Below are 18686 nucleotides of genomic sequence, written 5' to 3'. Positions count from 1 at the left end.
GGTGCAGTATGTTCAAAAAAATGTGCCCCAGATAGATGTGTGCTTTCTGAATAGCCTATGTGTAGCTTTTAAAATCTCTTCTAAGACAGCTGACTGTCACCTAATAGATGTACCAATTTTGGTAACAAGAAGATGCACAAAATAATTCTGGAATATCCCAGCATAATTTAACTTGAAGTGGTGTGCAATTGTACGCCTCTTAAGGAATAGAAGCAATTAAATAAAAGAAGAGAGGCAGCGGTTTGCATGCAGAAAGCATCACATCCACTTCCTGGTATTTCCAGGTTCTGATTCCAAGGCTTCAGGTTCCAATGTTCAGAAGGATCTCTAACTGCCGCAAAGCTGCTGCCTTACACTGGGAAAAATATTGAGTTAGGGGCACCCAAACCAGGTGGTTTCTTTTTCTTCTGTTTATATCCGTGGATTGGGGACTAAATGAGGTTTTTGTGTTTCCTTAGGATCAATATTGCTTTTCAAAGATTTAATTCCTTCTTCCATGTAGACCTCCGGTATTCTAAACTTTGGCTCTTAATTCCTAACATGTTGCACTGTTACCTATACGACCCTGAGCGCATGACAAGCTGGGCTTCTTTTGAGGAATTATGAAGTATCTAACATTAGGAAATGGGGAGTTGTACAAGTTTGAAAAATGAGGGAATAATCAAGGGTCTGTGCTGTGTTTCGTTTAAATTTGTGGATGCTATACACAAACTTGCCCACAAATGTTGAACCATAAATCCAGACAGGTATTTGTGATAGTTTGTAAAGATTTTAGAGGGAATTTCTGAAAATACTATTAAAATGCTATCACAGCAGAAGGTTTCAGTTTGCTTACTGCCTTAAGCATGTTTTTGATCCATTTGGCTTTTCGAATTTTTTCATATAGACAGGCTATACTGCATAATTACATTTATACCGTATTGGCTTGCATTTGTTTTAGCGTAGCTAGCAAAGGGATGCAGAGATCTTTAAAAACTATTGTTTTATATTTTTTTTAAAAACTGAATCTAAGAAAAGAACTGCCAGAGTGCACTCATCCTTATCTAGACTAATGAACACACATACTGGGGTAGCCACTTAAGGCTTAGTTCCCAGTGTGGCATTGTTCAGCTAGACCCCGAGATACTGCTCACCCCTTTGTATTAATAACCTGGCTTGTTATATAGCAAAGCAAGCAAACTGCAGCAGAATAATAAGCAAAGAGGAATTTTAAGCAAGAAACAGTGAGGAAACTTTATAAACAAAGGCCAGAGTTACATTTTTGTATACTGCATAAATAGTGCTGGAGAGGGCAGTTATTTATGTTTAAAGTTTAGCTCCTGTCTTTAATATGAATTGTTCCCCTGTGAAACACTATCTGCACTATTGTTCAAAAGGCATTTAGTGGTTTGTGTTTTTTGGGAAGAGAAAAGATATACGATATGTTAGAAAAATAAGAGTGGGTTACGAATGGAAGAAGATCTAAACTTTCTCCCATTATTTGCCTCTCATAATTGTGGGCAATTAGATTATATGGTAGAAGCTTTGCTTAGAACTTTCTCATGTTTTTTATAGCTTGTGCTGCCCCGCAAGTAAAGGTACTGTTGAAGGGTCTTTTGAGGATGCTTGATGATCTTTACTGTAGCCTCTTCTCCATTCTTGTCAAAATTCTAGTCCTGGTCATTGCTCAGATGTAATCCCTCCACTTGAGCTGATGCAGCAAGACAGTGAAGCAGGGAAATATAATTAACTAAGCATTTTTAGAGTAGTACTTCTAACTAGTATTATACAGGACAAGGTCATTCAACAGCATAGAATGCAGTATCATCAGTACACTAATGATACACAGCTATATACCTTCACCTCCATGGAAAGGTGATGCTGTTACAATCCTGGCTGAGTGCCTGGAAGCTGTGAGGATATGGATGGAGAGAAACCAACTTTGACTCAGCCTTGGAAAATGGAGTGGCTTTGGGTTTTATTTATTTATTTATTTATTATTTGGATTTGTATGCCGCCCCTCTCCGAAGACTCGGGGCGGCTTCCCCCTCCCCCTCCCCACCAACGCACATATTTCTTCCCCCTCCCCACCAACGCACACATTTCCAAATCTGGTAATATGACATACTCTGGATAGGGTTGCACTTTCCCAGATTGAATTGGTGCACAGTTTGTCCTGGGCTCACAGCTCCTGTTCAGTAAGTCGGCATTTGCCATGGCTTAAAGGGATTCTTTCCATAGATTTATATGCACAAATTTTACTGTTTCCTTTACTATAAGGCAGCGGTCCCCAAACTACGGCCCGCGGGCCACATGCGGCCCACTGAGGCCATTTATCCGGCCCGCCAGTGAGTGACAAGAGCACAGGGAAAAGAGAGAGAGAAAGAAAGAAAAGGGAAAGAGAGGGAGGGAAGGAGAAGTGGAGAGGAAGGAAGGAATGAAGGAGGGAAGGAAGGAAGGAGAAATGGGGGAACAAGGAAGGAAGGAAGGACGAATGAAATGAATGGAGGGACAGAGGAAGGAAGGACTGTTTTGGGGGTTATTTTTTTTTTATTTTTCTCTCAACATACATTCAAACAACACAGTGTACCATCTAATTTTCCATGAATAAAATGCAGTATTTTGTTAGTAAGTAATATCAATCATCAAAAAAGTTGCAAAAGTTTTTTTTTCTAATTTTGTCATCCAGTTACATTCATTTTCTTTTAATTAAATTTCCTCCTTAATGTTCCTTCAAAAAGTGCAACACCAATTATATTTCTAACTTATTAACCATTATGCCAAAGTGCTTCCTTCTTTCTTTATACATTTTTCATAAGCCAAGAAAACCTTGTATAGCCAATCAGATGTCAACAAAAGAAAATTAAAAACAAAACATAAACATATATGAATTTCAGACCTTCTCCCCCCTCTAAATAGTACATTCCCATTTTGTTTTTTACTTTAAAACAAGGTATGTGCAGTGTGCATAGGAATTTGTTCATAGTTTTTTTTTATAGTCCATCCCTCCAACAGTTCGAGGGACAGTGAACTGGCCCCCTGTGTAAAAGGTTTGGGGACCCCTGCTATAAGGCCTTTCTCACATTTGCTCATGCCTTAGCCTCTTCCCATTCAGATTACTGCAATGTGCTTTGCATGGCCCCTTGAGGACTATTCTGAAAGTGCAATTGATCCAGAATGCAGAAGTACGCACAAGAGCTGGAGACTTCTAGATTCAGCCACCTATTGTGCAAATTGCACTAATCCTAATTAATGCAATTCATGGTGCCAATGATCACATTTAAAGCCCTACATAGAGTAGAATAGAACAGAACAGAACATAATTTTTTGGCCAAGTGTGATTGGACACACAAGGAATTTGTCTTGGTGCACATGCACAGCACGGAACCTTATCAGATAGGGTAAATATGCTCCGGGTCACTATCCTGAAATGTTGCCATCTATATTGAGACTTCAGAAGTGTGGGGGTTTTTTCATGACACTTCCTATTTTATTGAACATCCTTCTCCTATCAAGACTTGGCTCTCTATCCAGGTGCTGGGATGGAGTATGAGTGTTTGGGGTTGATAGTTCGGACATTCCGGGCAGATGCCTAAAGCGCTAAGGATTTGGTTCTATTTTACCAGAACCAAATCCATCCTTTATGGTTTTTATAGTTTGACGTTTTTATTGTTCTGAGCCTCGCAGCTCAAGTATTTCAAAATGGGCAGCCATACAATTCCTTTAAATAAAACAAACCAATAAATAAGTATTCTATCCATGCATAGTAAATAAACAAGGGATTCCTAGATGCAAAATTAACAGTTGTGATAAGTTAGCATTAATTCAGCTGTTCATTAGTATTGCTTTTAAAATAACACAGATGGATAATTTACCATATGAAAAAAATATAAATAAATGGTTCACAAAATAACAGGATGTTGTGCTTGCCTTAGGGATTAGTGAAAGGATGAAAGGGTTGCTTCAATTTCCCAATTTGCAACTCTGTCAGAGTTGTATAATTTTCAAGAGGCAAGATCCAGAAATTATGAAAAAACATTCAAGTACTAAAATGGAATTGTGATGGAATCTTTTTTTTTTTACCAAGAATGTTAGAAATGGTGCCTAAATAGAGTATTTAGCTAGAATTCATTTGTTTATTAATTAAATTTCTATGTCACCCTTTTCACCATCAGGGGAAATGATAAATATTCATTATTTTATTAACCTATGGACTAGTCGTAAGTGTAAAAGGGCTTTTCTGTGCAGATTGATTTAAAGAAGTGGATCTTGAATTCATATCCTACAAATGGAAATGTCTTCCAATCCGACCACACTGTTGGAAAAATGTGGAAAAAGGGGAAATTGAATTAATTATTCCCAGTCATATGACTACCCAGCATCCTACCAATCACATGACCACAAAGCCACTTTAACCCAGTTACATGACCACGAAGCCACTCCCAACCAGTCACATGACCATCAAGCCATGCCCACAAAATAAGCCACACCCACAGAGTGGTAGTAAAAGTAATTGGAACCCACTTCTGAATCAAATCAATCTAACTGGATGACTCCTTTAACAGCCCAAGAGGGATGTTGGAATAGCAAATGGGAGAAAGAATCAGCTTTCATACAGCTGTATTCTAATTGCTGGCTCGAGCCAAAATGTGCTCAGGAAGTGATTCTGCTAATGCAGCAAAATGATATCTGCTCCAAATATTTTAGAAACTATGGAATCCTAAAGGAAGTTTAAGTAAAAAAAAGTTATACACTATTAGCATGCTGACCAGTTAAATTTCCCATTCTAAAAATGTTAGTTAACTATTGGATGATTGTGAAGAAGGAGATGGTGTTAAGATCTTCAAAAATTCCTAAGGTTAAAAATTAATTAATTAATGTTTAACTTTAGGAATTTTCATGCGTTGTTGCCGCTCTATTTGCATCAGTTTGCACAGACGGTTTTAGCCCCCCACCCCATTTTCTCTGCGTTTTCTCTCTCTCTCTCTCACTCTCACTCTCTCACTCTCTCTCTCTCTGAGTTCACTGTCTCCACCAGAGAGAGGGAGAAAGAGAACACACACACACAGAGCAGAGCAAATGAGGGGGGGCTAAAACCCTCCGTGCAAACTTGATGCAAATAGAGCAGCAACAACATGTGGAAACCTCTCCACCAGAGAGATGGAGAGATAGAGAACACACACACACACACAGAGCAGAGCAAACGGGAAGGGGCTAAAACTCTCCATGCAAACCTGATGCAAACACAGACTCAGGGGAAGGGAAGGGAAGGCATTAAGAAGGGGGTGGAATTCTTGCTCCTCTGATTGGCGGGCGGCAAAGTGCCCCGTGAGCCCAATAGCCCGGGTGAATCTGGTTTTGGGCCTGTTAAGAGAAAGGCTTGTGACTAAGGGGCTGTAACAGGAGGGTTGGGCCGAAGTGCTAGGGTCCTTTCAGCGAAGGAGAAAAGGCAGCGCCCAATCGTCAGAGGGGGAAGCCTGGAGACCAAGCCAAGGACACATGGGGAGGGTGAGAATGGAGAGGTGGGGAGGTGTGATCTGCTATTACTCAATCAGCCACCTCCATTGCATTGCTCCCCCACTGGGGCCCCAAGCTGGCTCCCAAATATAGCTAAAACCATCACAGCAACTGTATCAAATTGTACTAGAAAGGTATGGAAGCACCAACTTAGCCCAAATCCTGGATGAATAGAGGAAAACTAAGGTGTCACAAAAGCTTAGAAGAGTCATTGAGTAACACAGAAGAGTATAACTGAGCCCATGCCTCTTTTTGAATTCCAACGTAGTATATTCCTGACAGATGCAGCATCCGTTAAGTCTTAGCTGACAGTTTGGTATATAAGGGAGGAGTCATTTTGTCAGATATTAAAATCCTAAAATTATATATTACTGTATTAATAACAGCCAGTTAGGTATAGTGGTTAAAGCATCAGGGTAGAAAGTGGGAGACCCTAAATCCTAGCCCCCCCCCCCCCGGGCATAATGTAAGCTGGGTGACCTTGTGTCAGTCATTCTCTGTGAGCCCTAGGACGGAAGCACAATGTTCCCTCGATTTTTGCGGGGATGTGTTCCGAGACCGCCCGCAAAAGTCGAATTTCCGCGAAGTAGAGGTGCGGAAGTAAATACACTATTTTTGGCTATGAACAGTATCACAAGCCTTCCCTTAACACTTTAAACTCCTAAACTGCAATTTCCCATTCCCCTAGCAACCATTTAGATTATTATTCACCATGTTTATTTATTAAAGTTTATTAAAAAAATGTTTATTAAAGGCGGACGAAAGTTTGGCGATGACGTATGATGTCATCGGGCAGGAAAAACCGTGGTATAGGGGAAAAAAATGCAAAGTATTTTTTAATTAATATTTTTGAAAAACCGTGGTATAGCCGTTTCGCGAAGTTTGAACCCGCGAAAATGGAGGGACCACTGTAATGGCAAACCTCTTCTGAAAATCTTGTCAAGAGAACTGCAGAGACTTTTCTAAACAGTCTCAAGGAGTCAACATTGAACTTTAGGGTGTGCGCATACACACACACACACACACACACTTATGTTGACTTCCTCTCTGAGTCAAACCGGCATAGAAGTCAAATAAATAAATAAACAAACACACAAACAAATAAATAAAAACAAATACCTTTGGAGGAGTACCTACACACACATGTGCACGCGCACACACAAACACAAGCATACATATGTATGTACACAAACACATAGAGCATGTATTGCTTCCTCCTCTTCAGTTGTCTCCAGTCTTGGATGAATTTGGAACAAGCTAAATAACTAAGGATCAAATTTAGTCCAGCAATAATGATCCAGCTCATCAGAGGAGTGAATCAGCCCCAGTCAGGGAGCAGTCATGGTTTGTTGATCTGATGGAAAAGATCAATCTTCTGAGAATATGTAGAAAAACACTCTATGGGCAACTGGTATTACTCAGGGCTACCAAGGTGTTATAGAACCCAGGAATAGGTTACTAGCTGACAGGAGGATAGTTTGGCAACACCGTCCTCGCTGAGCGACTGAATAAAAAAGCTGCCTAGCCTAGTAACAGTGGTGGGACCTGAACAGCTTTGACAAACTCACTCAGTCCAGTCACAAAACAGACGAATTTAACTCGTTCCTGGATGCTTTATCCATCTTGAGGGAGAACTGTAGAGACTTGTCTAAGCAGTTGCAGAGAGTCAACATTGAATTTTAGGGTGCGCTCATATACATACACAAACACACATACACACACTCTTATGTTGACTTCCTCTCTGAGGCAAACCGATAAATCAAACAAGTACCTTTGGAGGAGTACCTACACACACACACACGAACACATCACAGGCATATATATGTATGTACACAAACACTTAGAGTATGTGTTGCTTGTGTATTAAACAATGAAGGGCTACCAAAAGTTTTACTACCACACTGTGGGCGTGGCTTATGCTCTGGGGTGGAGCTCCATTTTTGCTGCCCTACTCCGTTCCCCCCCCCCCAACATTAGTCTTTTCTGCAGCAAGATAAGTCTGGATACAGGCTTCATGCAAAACATGCAAAGAGCATTTTATTTACCCAATTTGTTTCAAAGTGCTTAAAATCTTTCATCTTTTTAACAATCCTGGGGCAACAAGTAGCTTAGTTCAAGAATGATTTAACCCAAATCCCAAAGTTATCTTTCTGGCAACTGAACCCAGTTTTTCCCTAGCCAACATTTTCCTATTTATACCTTATTGGAGAACTAAAATGAAAGACATAAAATTACTCATATTTTGAATAATTTTATTTTCCCTCCTTGGGTGACAGATTGGAGGAGATCTCAGTACTCATTTTTGCTTATGCTCAGTGAGTTTTCTTTTGTCTCCTGATACAACTCCAGATAATTTCCTTAAGTAATGCCCAACTTCATACAAAAAGCTGGTTATCATTCAGAGATCGCTGTAGATTTAAAGTTCCACAAGGTGGCGCTTTTCATCTTCCAAGCTTATGAATTTTCACCAGAAATATTCCATTTAAAGCAGATTAACACATGTAAATAAGATTGGCTAATCATATATAGACAATACAAACATACACACTTACATATGTTACATACACACATACATTGCATATAGTCACACAAACGGAGCTAAATAAAATAGAAATGATTCTGTTTAATATTTTTTATTTTTTTCTAACAAATCATGAGAATTGAAGAGTACTATATGCTAATGATACTGTATTGTTTATTTCTGGAATATTTACTTTAATATTGACCTTAATGCATTTTTAAAATGTGTTTGGGTAAATTGCAGGACTCTGTTAACTGGTCTGTGTTAGAATTGGTGGCAGTCAATAATAATTGATTTATTATTTTTATATTAAGGATCATGTTTCTATATATGCTAAAAGCATTACACATTTAAGTATTTCCAATATATTAAATATTTCCCAAATAATTAAATATGAATTAAATATTTATTGTTACTGTTCTGTTGGGCTCTCTGGTAGAATCCTCCCAAAAATTCACAGGTACAAAATTCAGACACACACACACGTTTGAAAACTCAAAACAATGTTCTTTATAACGAAAATTCAAATAAACTAAGCACTCTTTTTGTATAGCAAAGAGCACTCGTCTCCAAACAAATTGGTAATTTGTACAAGTCCCTTATCAGTTCTTAGATACTTAGCTTGCAGCTGTGAGGCAATTCACAGTCCTTCTTTTACAAAGTGAAACACACTTTGCTCTGTTTTAGTTTCAAAGCGGGGAAAAAGCAACACACAAAGGTTGAAGTCAGCAAGGCAGGCACGAAACACAATGATCAGATAATCTTCCACAATGGCCAAACCCACACGCTGCTATTTATAGCAGCCTCACTAATTACCACAGCCCCACCCAACCACAGGTGGCCTCATTTTCTTTGATAATAATCTCTCAGTTTTGCTGCCTATGCATCGCTCTCTGCATGCGTGGCTGTATCATTAACTCTTGTTCTGAATCCAAGGAGGAGATAGATAATTGATCTCCTTCTGAGCTGTCTGCCACACACTCCTCCTCCCTGTCATTCATGTCTTCTTGGTTAGAGGAGCCTTCATCAGCAGATTCCACCAGGAGCAAAACAGGCCTGCAGCATGTGGATGTCTCCCCCACATCCACAGTCCCTGGGGCAGGAGCTGGGCCAGAGCTAACCACAACAGCTACATATATTTATAGATGGAAAATTTTAAACTTCAGCTTTTGAGGTAAAGTAAATATTCGTAAAATGAATGTTATTTCCAAAATATTTTAATTTTTAAATGGAATTCCCATCCATGTTTAAATGATAGATATTTTCAAAAAAATATGCAAATTTCTATGGGCTACTTCATATTGCTGATCAAGATTTAAATGTCAATTAAGTCAAGAATGTTTTTTTTTCAAATTTTGAATTATACAGTTCTAATTTTGGTACCTCTACTAATACCAAATTTTGGATTGCTTCATTCGTTAAAATTTTTCTGTCCTAGACCCTGTTGGAAAAGTCATTCCATTGCATATTTAGTTAACTGGTCTATTGGGATTTAGATAATAGATTAGACAGAACTCATTTCATAATTACACTAATTTGAATTTTCTATTATATTATTTTTGGAAAACCATGTCAATCTTTTTTCCCCTTGCTATATGGAACTTATGGGGTAATAATAGACCTTAGAACTGTAAAAAAAAGTTGCATGTAAGATTTTGAAGGATGCTGACATTTTTTACTTTATACTAATTACTGAAGGGCAATTATGACTATTTATTAAATGTCAAATGTATTTGTCCTTTTGCTGCCTACACGTAATTTACAACATCTATTGACATCATCACTTAGTCAGTGGGATTTTTCAGATTCAGTGGTACTTAAAATTATTAGAAGTATCATCTTATGAGACTAAAGATCTCACAATATTTATATGCTTGATATAAATAAATCAATTTCATTTGCAATTTCAAAGACTGGATGGAATAAGCAATTGAAGATCTCTACTATGTCTAGACCCCTGTTTCCCAGCGTGGGGCCCATGCCCCACAGGGGGGCAATTTGATTCTTAATAGGGGCAATTCGGATCTTGTTTAAATCATGTTAATGGCCTTTTTTAGGCTTCCTGAGTAGGTGTTCACTTTTTGAATAGTAAGACTTATATGTCAGGGAAGAGAGACTTATATGTCATGGAAGAGAGGGGCATGAGGATTTTAGAGATGCCTAGGTGGGGCATGTCCATTGTCTAGACAATGGCAGACTTTTTAAAATTGTGAATCACAAATTTCAATTGTTCTTGGTCTTTGTCTTTTTCTATTAAAAATACTGTTTTGGACTTACTGAATTCCATTACATTTGTACAAAGAAGAAATTATTACATTACATTATTGGAAATGCTATGAGAATAATGCATCATTCAAATGCATGATCTTCATAAGATACTCTGAGAATAAGTCATATGTATTAATTTAATATATTCAGATATCTGACAATTCTTTGCTGGACAAAGGAAGTATATTGTCTGCACTCTTCTTGCTGTTCTTTAACATTGAAAATATGTATTTATGGCCTCAGTCATATTGTTTTATTTGCAACTTATGAGTAACTTGCTGATACATGGACTATGAATGGAAACCATTAAATTTTACTGGTTAGCTGCTTAGAATGTGTGTGCATATTTATATGTGTGTGCCTGCATGCACGAGTTATGAAATCTTTTGTTATTCAAGCCATACATTTTTTTTCCTCTTAGTGTAATAAATCATTTGGATAATCTCCATGTAGGTCTGACTACATCACTTTTTGTGGCCTGTGACCTGGCCACAAGTGAATGAGTGATCTGGTTTGATTACTTTCCAATTCTAACTGCTGTAATTGGAATTTATAATAATTGGACTGTAACAGTAAACAGGGGGTAAGCTACTGAGAAATCCTAGGGGAGTGATGGCAAACCTATGGCATGCGTGCCAGAAATGTCACACGGAGCCATTTTGCCTGGCATACCCAGCGTTGCCCATTCATCTTCCAGGTTTTTGTCCCATGCGCATGTGCACAGTAACCAGAAGACTAGCTGGCCAGTGCGCATGCGGGTGCTGCAAAGGAAACCAAAAGTTCATTCAGCTCCTCTTACTGGTAACACATTTACTAAGCTGAACTGTTGGTTGCTCTCTGGATCCTCGCTGTCTGTCTCTGCTTGATTGTAAGTTGCCAGGATCGAGGTGGGAGCCAGGAGGGAGAGTGATGAGGAATCAGTGTTGACTCCCAGGTGACCGCCTAGACAAGTCCTTGAACTTTTCATGGCAACAATTCAAAAGCTCGGCGCTCGCTGCAGCAGGGGAAGACCCAGGGAAGGTTCCTTCGTCCGCTGCCCACGGAAAGGGGAAACCCGGATCTTCGGCTGCAGCGAGCGCCGAGCACGCCTCCGGGAGGAGAAACTCGAAGCGCCGCGGACAGCGAGCGGGTTGCCTCCGGGTCTGGGCTCTCGCGCTTTGCGTTGGGCGAGGCGGCAGCTGGCGCCGTTCATTGACTCTTCTTCTCCCTTCCTGGCGACCTCGGCGGCGGAGGATGGAAGAGCGGGGAAGAAGAGGAGGAGGGGAGAGAAGGAGACACGGCAGCCGGAGCAGCACGGACTCCTCTCTCGGTTGGAGTGTGGAAAAGGGGAGCGAGCGGCCGGGCGGGTTGAGGGAATCAAAGAGGGGTGGGGGTGCTGCTCTGAGGCGCTCAGAAAGAGTTTTCGGAAGGCTCTCGTGTTACGGCGAAAGGGCGTGTGGAGAGCCTGATGTTGGCGGAATTGGGGACCAGCGAGGAGCCGAAGATCTGGATCTTCGGCTCCTCGCTGGTGCTGCGCTGCCGAGCAGATCAGCTGCTAGGCGGCCGCTCGAGAGCAAGAGGGGGAGAGATAGAGAAAGAGAGAGAAGGAAAGAAAGAGATGAGAGAGGGAGGAAGAGAGTGTGAGAGAGGAAGAAGCAAGAGAGAGAAAGAGAGAGAGAAAGAAAGATGAGAAAGGAAGGAAGAGAAATGAGAAAATGATTGAAGCAGAGAATGACAGGAAAGAAAGAGAAAGAGACAGAGAAGTGACTCTTGGTGATGACGTATGACGTCATCGGGTGGAAAAATCGCGATATAGCGTTTCGCGAAGAACGAGATCGCGAAACTCGAGGGATCACTGTATACCAAACAGGCTCTTTTGTGAGGACAATAGAACATTATATGGCTTTGTTACAAACTTATTTCATATATTTGATAAGAAATAAACTCGTTCTTTCATTTACAATAAATTTTGTAATACAGTGGTACCTCGAGATACGAGTTTAATTCGTTCCGGACCTGGGCTCTTAAGTCGAGCAGCTCTTATCTCGAACGACTTTTCCCCATAGGAATTAATGTAAATAATTTTAATTGGTTCCAGCCCTCAAAAAACTCACAAAGTTAGTCTAAATTATGCAGAAAGACATGTTTTTAATGAAGAAATGTACATGTACATATAAATGAATATTGAAGTTTCTTTCACTTAACTTGTAAACTTTCTTAAACTTTTAAATTTACATATGTTCAACTTCTCTGCCACCCAATCCTGTAGGACAGAGGTCCCCAACCCTTTTTGCACCAGGGACCGGCTTTAAGCGATCAAGAGAGGAATGGGTGAATGAATGGACGGAGGGTGGGAAAGAAGGAAGGAAAGAGGGAAGGGACAGGAACAGAGGAAGGAAGCAAGGAAACTTATGAAAGGGGAGAGTAAGAGAGGAATGAGTGAAGGGAGGGAGGGAGGGAAGAAGGTGGGAAGGAGAAAGAAAAGAAGAAATAGAGGAAGGGAAGGTAAAAGAGAGAAAGAAAAAGAGCAAGAAAGAAAGAAAGGGGGAAGGGACAGGAACAGAGGAAGGAAGCAAGGAAACTTATGAAAGGGGAGAGTAAGAGAGGAATGAGTGAAGGGAGGGAGGGAGGGAAGAAGGTGGGAAGGAGAAAGAAAAGAAGAAATAGAAGGGAAGGTAAAAGAGAGAAAGAAAAAGAGCAAGAAAGAAAGCTGCAAGCACCCCCTCGAGCCCCCCAGGCCGGCTGCAACCTTTTAAAACACGCGCGCCGCTTCGCAGCTATCTCCTGAAGCCGAACGCGGAAGTTAGCGTTTGGCTTCAGGAGACAGCTCCTTGGCGCTTGTATCTCGAATTTGGGCTTGTAAGTAGAATAAAAATATCTCTCCCCTCCCAGCTCTTATCTCGAGTTGCTCTTAAGTAGAGCAGCTCTTATGTCGGGGTTCCACTGTATGTGAATTCTAATCTGGAACCTTTGTTGTATCTTTTAAAATAATTATTTATTATTATTAATTAGATTTCTATGTCGCCCTTCTCAAAGCGACTTGCACTCCTAAATTCAGTTTGAACTTGAAGGTTGATTCAGCCTTCTAAGGTCGGTAAAATAAAGGCCCAGATTGTTGGGACATTGCAAATCGCTCAGAGAGTGCTGTAAAGCATTATGGGGCAGTATATAAATATATGCATGGTTTGTATGAGATGTATGATTGTTTTTTATATTAAGGGTTTTGAATTGTTTTAATTATAGGATAATTATATTGCATGGCATACAAATCTAATTAATAATAATAATAATAATAATAATAATAATAATAATAACAACAACAACAGGTCTTAAGTGCAATTGAATAAACTTGGTAATGCCTATGGGTGGTTGCTTTTTTTTTTAACTGCCTGAAAAAAAATTCTTGACATTTTGTTAGTCATTGTTTCTTTTAATATAGAAATAAAGAGATAAAAATAAAAATTGTTGTCAGAAAGCCTTTTAAGCCATATCTGTGCATTGATTTTAGGCTTCAGAAATCCCTTTATCATTTATCCATTTCTTTTCAGGATCACAGGGAAACACTTGAGATGATCTACCTCAAGGTCTATCAGCAGAATGGGGGGAGCATTCCCTCCTCCTGGTTTCCCTAGAATTAGTGGATTTTACAAAACAGAGAAAGAGAAAAAAAATCAGAAGGAGAAAGGCAGTCTGACACATCTAGTGTTGGTTTTTATCTAACCAAATCTCTGGTTAGGTGTTTACTACTTTGGTGACGACAGTATCTTATGATTTACAGTATAAATTTCATGATGAGCAAATGGTTTCTTGTGTGGTAGTGTTTTCATCATTACCACACAAGAAGTACAGTGATCCCTCTATTATCGCGAGGGTTCCGTTCCAAGACCCCTCGCGATAATCGATTTTTCGCGATGTAGGGTTGCGGAAGTAAAAACACCATCTGCGCATGCGCGCCCTTTTTTCTATGGCCGCGCATGCGTAGATGGTGGAGTTTGCGTTCCCCGCCGCCCACGCAAAGGGGAAACCCCGATTCGGCTCCTCGCTGCTGCTGCGCTACCGAGCAGATCAGCTGCTGGGCGGCCGAAGGAACCTTCCCTGGGTCTTCCCCCTCTTGCTGGCGGGCGGGCGAGCGGCGGGCATCAGCGAGGAGCTGGGGTTTCCCCTTTGCTTGGGCGGCCGGGAAGACCCAGGTTGGGGGTTCGGGGGGGTGCTGGGAAGCCCCCCAGGCCGGCTGCGACCTTTTAAAACAGCCGTGCCGCTTTCCAGCTGAGTCCTGAAGCCAAACGCCAAAGGCGAACTTCCGCGTTTGGCTTCAGGATTCAGCTGGGAAGCGGCGCGGCTGTTTTAAAAGGTCGCAGCCGGCCTGGGGGGCTTCCCAGCACCCCCCCAAACCCCCAACCCGGGTTCGGGGGGTGCTGGGAAGCCCCCCAGGCCGGCTGCGACCTTTTAAAACAGCCGTGCCACTTCCCAGCTGACTCCCGAAGCCAAACGCGAAAGTGTTTTTTTTTAAAATTAATATTTTTTAAAAAATCACGATATAGCGTTTCGCGAAGATCGAGATCGCGAAACTCAAGGGATCACTGTAACTCTATTTCTTCCGATCTGGTACAATAGGGTTTTTTTTTCCTCTATAGTTTTGCTGGGGCTTCATTGTTTTTAGCTAAAGGGGAAACAAGAGCCTGTCACCCAATCTTACCTTTCAGCTTTTACTTTGCATCAGAATATAACATAAATCTTAAAATAAAAGTCAAAAATTCTATTGCTATTGTCAACAATAATCCTTTAGAAGACAGTGTAAAAGCAATACAGTGCAGCTTTTTCACTTGGCTATCATTTAATATTTACTAGATAATATTTGGAATTCTGCTCCCTAATGTGGATGGCCTGGCCCAGGGTTACATATACAGTACAACAGTAAGGCAATAAAGTATACCGGCAATATTATAAAACAAAACATTCCTGAACACCTGCATAGCATAAATCATGGCTTCCAGCAGTTGAATTTTAAATATTGCATTATACGCAAAGTTTCCTCATTTCTTTGTTGAGATTTAATCAAGACGTTTTTGACTTTAGTGAAAAATAGTCTTGTTTTTCAGTCAAGTCATCTTCATTTCTTTTAATGAATGTGCATCTGTAGTGTTACCAGTCCAGTCAAAAACTATTTGTAATTTTACTGTATATTTATTTAGATGAACGCATGGCTCTCCTCCTACAATAATTTACTTGAAAATGAATTTCAGTACACATATGTCGCTGGTAAAGAGGAAAACAGTTATCTATGGAAGCTTAATTAGTAACCATTCAACTTTAATTAGATATAAAGCTTGGTTGATATCTACATACATTTTTCTTGATGAACTATGGGTTAGGTTTGCACATTGTACAAAATAATGGTTAATTTAACCATGATTAGAATGCCCCAGATAGCAAAAAATTACACTAATTCATCATTTATAAACTGGATTCATACAATACACTAAACTGAAACTGGATAAACTGTACCAAAAAAGGAGAATATTTGTAACTCGGGGACAAAATGAGGTGTCCTTGGTGCTCTCTGAGTTTGGTTGCTTTCTTGCAGATGTTTCATTACCCAAACTAGGTAATACCATCAGTGCTAGTCAAGCTACCAGGTATTGTGTATTATGTAATTCCAGCAATAGAATGAAGAGTATCCCATTGAAAAATATATTGCATCCAATATCAACCGCTTTGCTTAACATCAGTTTCGCATTTATTATCATTGTTTAGCAAGTCTTGGGCTATTGATAAGTGCACCATGAAATGGTTGCCATTGATAGGATGGCTTATCCATTGACTTTGCTTGTTACAAACTGCCAATGAAGACCACAAATAGTGATCAGACCGATCGTGGGATGCTCCAATGTCATAATTGGAAACTTGGCTACCAAGCATCCAGTTTGCAGTCTCGTGACTATGAGGATGCCAAAGTGGCCACAACTTCAAACACTGGTCATAATTACTACTTGTTGAGTGCTGCCATAAGTTTAAATGGTTGCTGAACAGATGGTTGTGAAACAGCGGCCTCCAACCGTTTGGGACCAGGGACCGGTTCTGTGGAGAGAGGTTTTTCTGTGGTTCATAGTGGGGTGCGGTTTTGTGTGCTGCCTGCATCCCGTGGACAGGGCTTTGCTTATTTGCACGGAATGGTTTCCAGCATGCCACAGACCAGGGGTTGGGGACTCCCATTGTAAAGGACTGATTGGATCAGTAAGTAATGTCACTTGCAAGGGTAATTCTGGCAAAGCGGCCACACTGCACAAAATCTATTACAATTCCATTTTGTATTTTTGCATTTTATTCTATAATTCAATAAAATAGAGCCGGGGTGGTGCAGCAGGTAGAGTGCTGTACTGCAGGCCACTGAAGCTGATTGTAGATCTGTAGGACAGCTGTTCAAATCTCATCACCGGCTCAAGGTTGACTCAGCCTTCCATCCTTCCGAGGTGGGTAAAATGAGGACCCGGATTGTGGGGGCAATATGCTGGCTCTGTTAAAAAGTGCTATTGCTAACTTGCTGTAAGCCGCCCTGAGTCTAAGGAGAAGGGCGGCATAAAAATTGAATAAATAGATAAATACATACATACTTACATGCATACATACATACATACATACATAAATTGTTGAGAATCATCCAAACATATAAAAAGTACATCATTTTGCAATAGCAGGTAAGATAAAACTATTACAAGTATTTCCGATTCAGGTGTGAAAGAAACATTCAACTTGCCTAACGTTTATTTCAGCTGATGTATGTCTGAATAAGGGAAATGCTGCATTTTTAAATTTTTATTTTATTTTTAAATTTATTTTTGTGGCTTTGAGTCAATGTTGGCTCCTTGCGACTCCCTGGAAAACTTCCTGCCATAATGCTGTCATAATAATAGTTTCCCCTTTTTTTTCTTTTCCCATTTGAAGTCTTAGATTTAGGGATTTCTTTTAATGGGCAAAATGGATGAATTTACCTAATCAGTTTTGAAAATGAAGCTGTTAAATGGATCTAAATATTTATTCTGTGTATAAATCTGCTGAATGTTAATTTTCATTCTGTTTTGTATTTTATACAAACTCTGCTTACCTGCTGTGGGTTTTTTTCTCCCCAGATACGGATGAATACAGGCCGCCAGTTTGGAAATCTTATTGTGAGTATTTGATTAGATATTATCAGTCTACCCTATTCATAAATCGACCACCTGTGATATGGGGAATGAGGAGTTGGGTGGGCTAGCTTTTTTAAAACTTCATTTCTCACATATCAAACCTAAGTTTGTTTCATCCAGTTTCCACCTGAACCTGTAACGTTTTTTTCAAGCCTTGCTCAATTGTTTATGTGCATTTCTTTGACTATATATATAATTCTCAACTTACAACCACAATTCAGCCCAAAATTTATGTTGGTAGGTAAGAAATTTGTTAAGTGAGTTTTGCCCCATTTTATGGCTTTTCTTGCCACATTTGTTAAATTAGTACTGGAAGCACAGTTGTTAAATGAATCCAGTTTCCCCATTGGTTGTCAGAAGGTTGAAAAAGGTGGTCACATGACCCGGGGGACACTGGAGCCATCATAAATGTGTGTCAATTGTCAAACATCATGTGACCATGGGGATGCTGCAATGGTCATAAATGTGAAAAATGGTTATAAGCCATTTCAACTTCAGATGGTCACTATGTGAACTGTTGTTAAGTCAAGGAGTACCTGTAATATGTATTTGCACATATGATCGTATTAAAAAAATATTTAGACTTTTTGGTTTTCCTATTTTTGCATTTCTGTTGCCACCAGATATTACTGCAGCTTCCTGTAGGTCCTAGAGATATATATCAAATTTCAATACATGTTTCATTTATTTCATAAGTCATATAACATGAAATGAACTAATGTGAATGCATTTTTTTTTGAAGAGGGAAATAAAAAGGCCTGGGAAAAGTGTTATAAATTAAGCAATTCCAAAAAGTGACCTACATTGTTTGGAAAAAAAATCTTCACCATTTATTTTAAAAATGTGGATAATCAACAGTATTAACCATTCATTCCTGCAAAACAAGGGTAGCTATAGTTTTCTTTATTGTATAATAATTATTAGTCAACCCTGTGGTGAGACAACTGACCTTTGATAAGTTCTGCGTAGTGGGTGGGTATGTCACCACAGTCATATCAACAAATAATTGACCCTCTCATCTCCAAATGCAATTATAGAACATTAAATGCAAATTAGATCTTGATCAATTCCTGAATCATATATCAAACTGCAGAGTTGTTATAAACAGCTGAACTATCTCTGAGATGTGTACAAAAAATATTTTGTGATTGTATTAGCCTTACTTTAAGAGGATCCGTTTAAGTCTCCTTAATTTATCAGAACAGGATCTTTAAACTAATTATCATGGTCATATAAGT

The 18686-nt window shown here is 39.7% G+C and overlaps 1 protein-coding gene across 2 annotated transcripts in view; it reads left to right on the top strand.

The window, feature by feature from the left end:
* Positions 1–18686, top strand: part of CHN1 (chimerin 1) — a 121184-nt gene that overhangs the window by 16399 nt on the left and 86099 nt on the right. For both annotated transcript variants that reach the window (XM_070731781.1, XM_070731782.1), the window contains exon 2: positions 17392–17430. In XM_070731781.1, the coding sequence (XP_070587882.1) occupies positions 17392–17430 (39 nt within the window). The remainder of the gene's footprint in view (positions 1–17391; positions 17431–18686) is intronic.

This window comes from Erythrolamprus reginae, chromosome 1, assembly GCF_031021105.1.
Source record: "Erythrolamprus reginae isolate rEryReg1 chromosome 1, rEryReg1.hap1, whole genome shotgun sequence".
Lineage (NCBI taxonomy): Eukaryota > Metazoa > Chordata > Lepidosauria > Squamata > Dipsadidae > Erythrolamprus > Erythrolamprus reginae.
The sequence above is the reverse complement of the archived record's forward strand: the minus strand, read 5'-3'. Positions and strand labels throughout refer to the sequence as shown.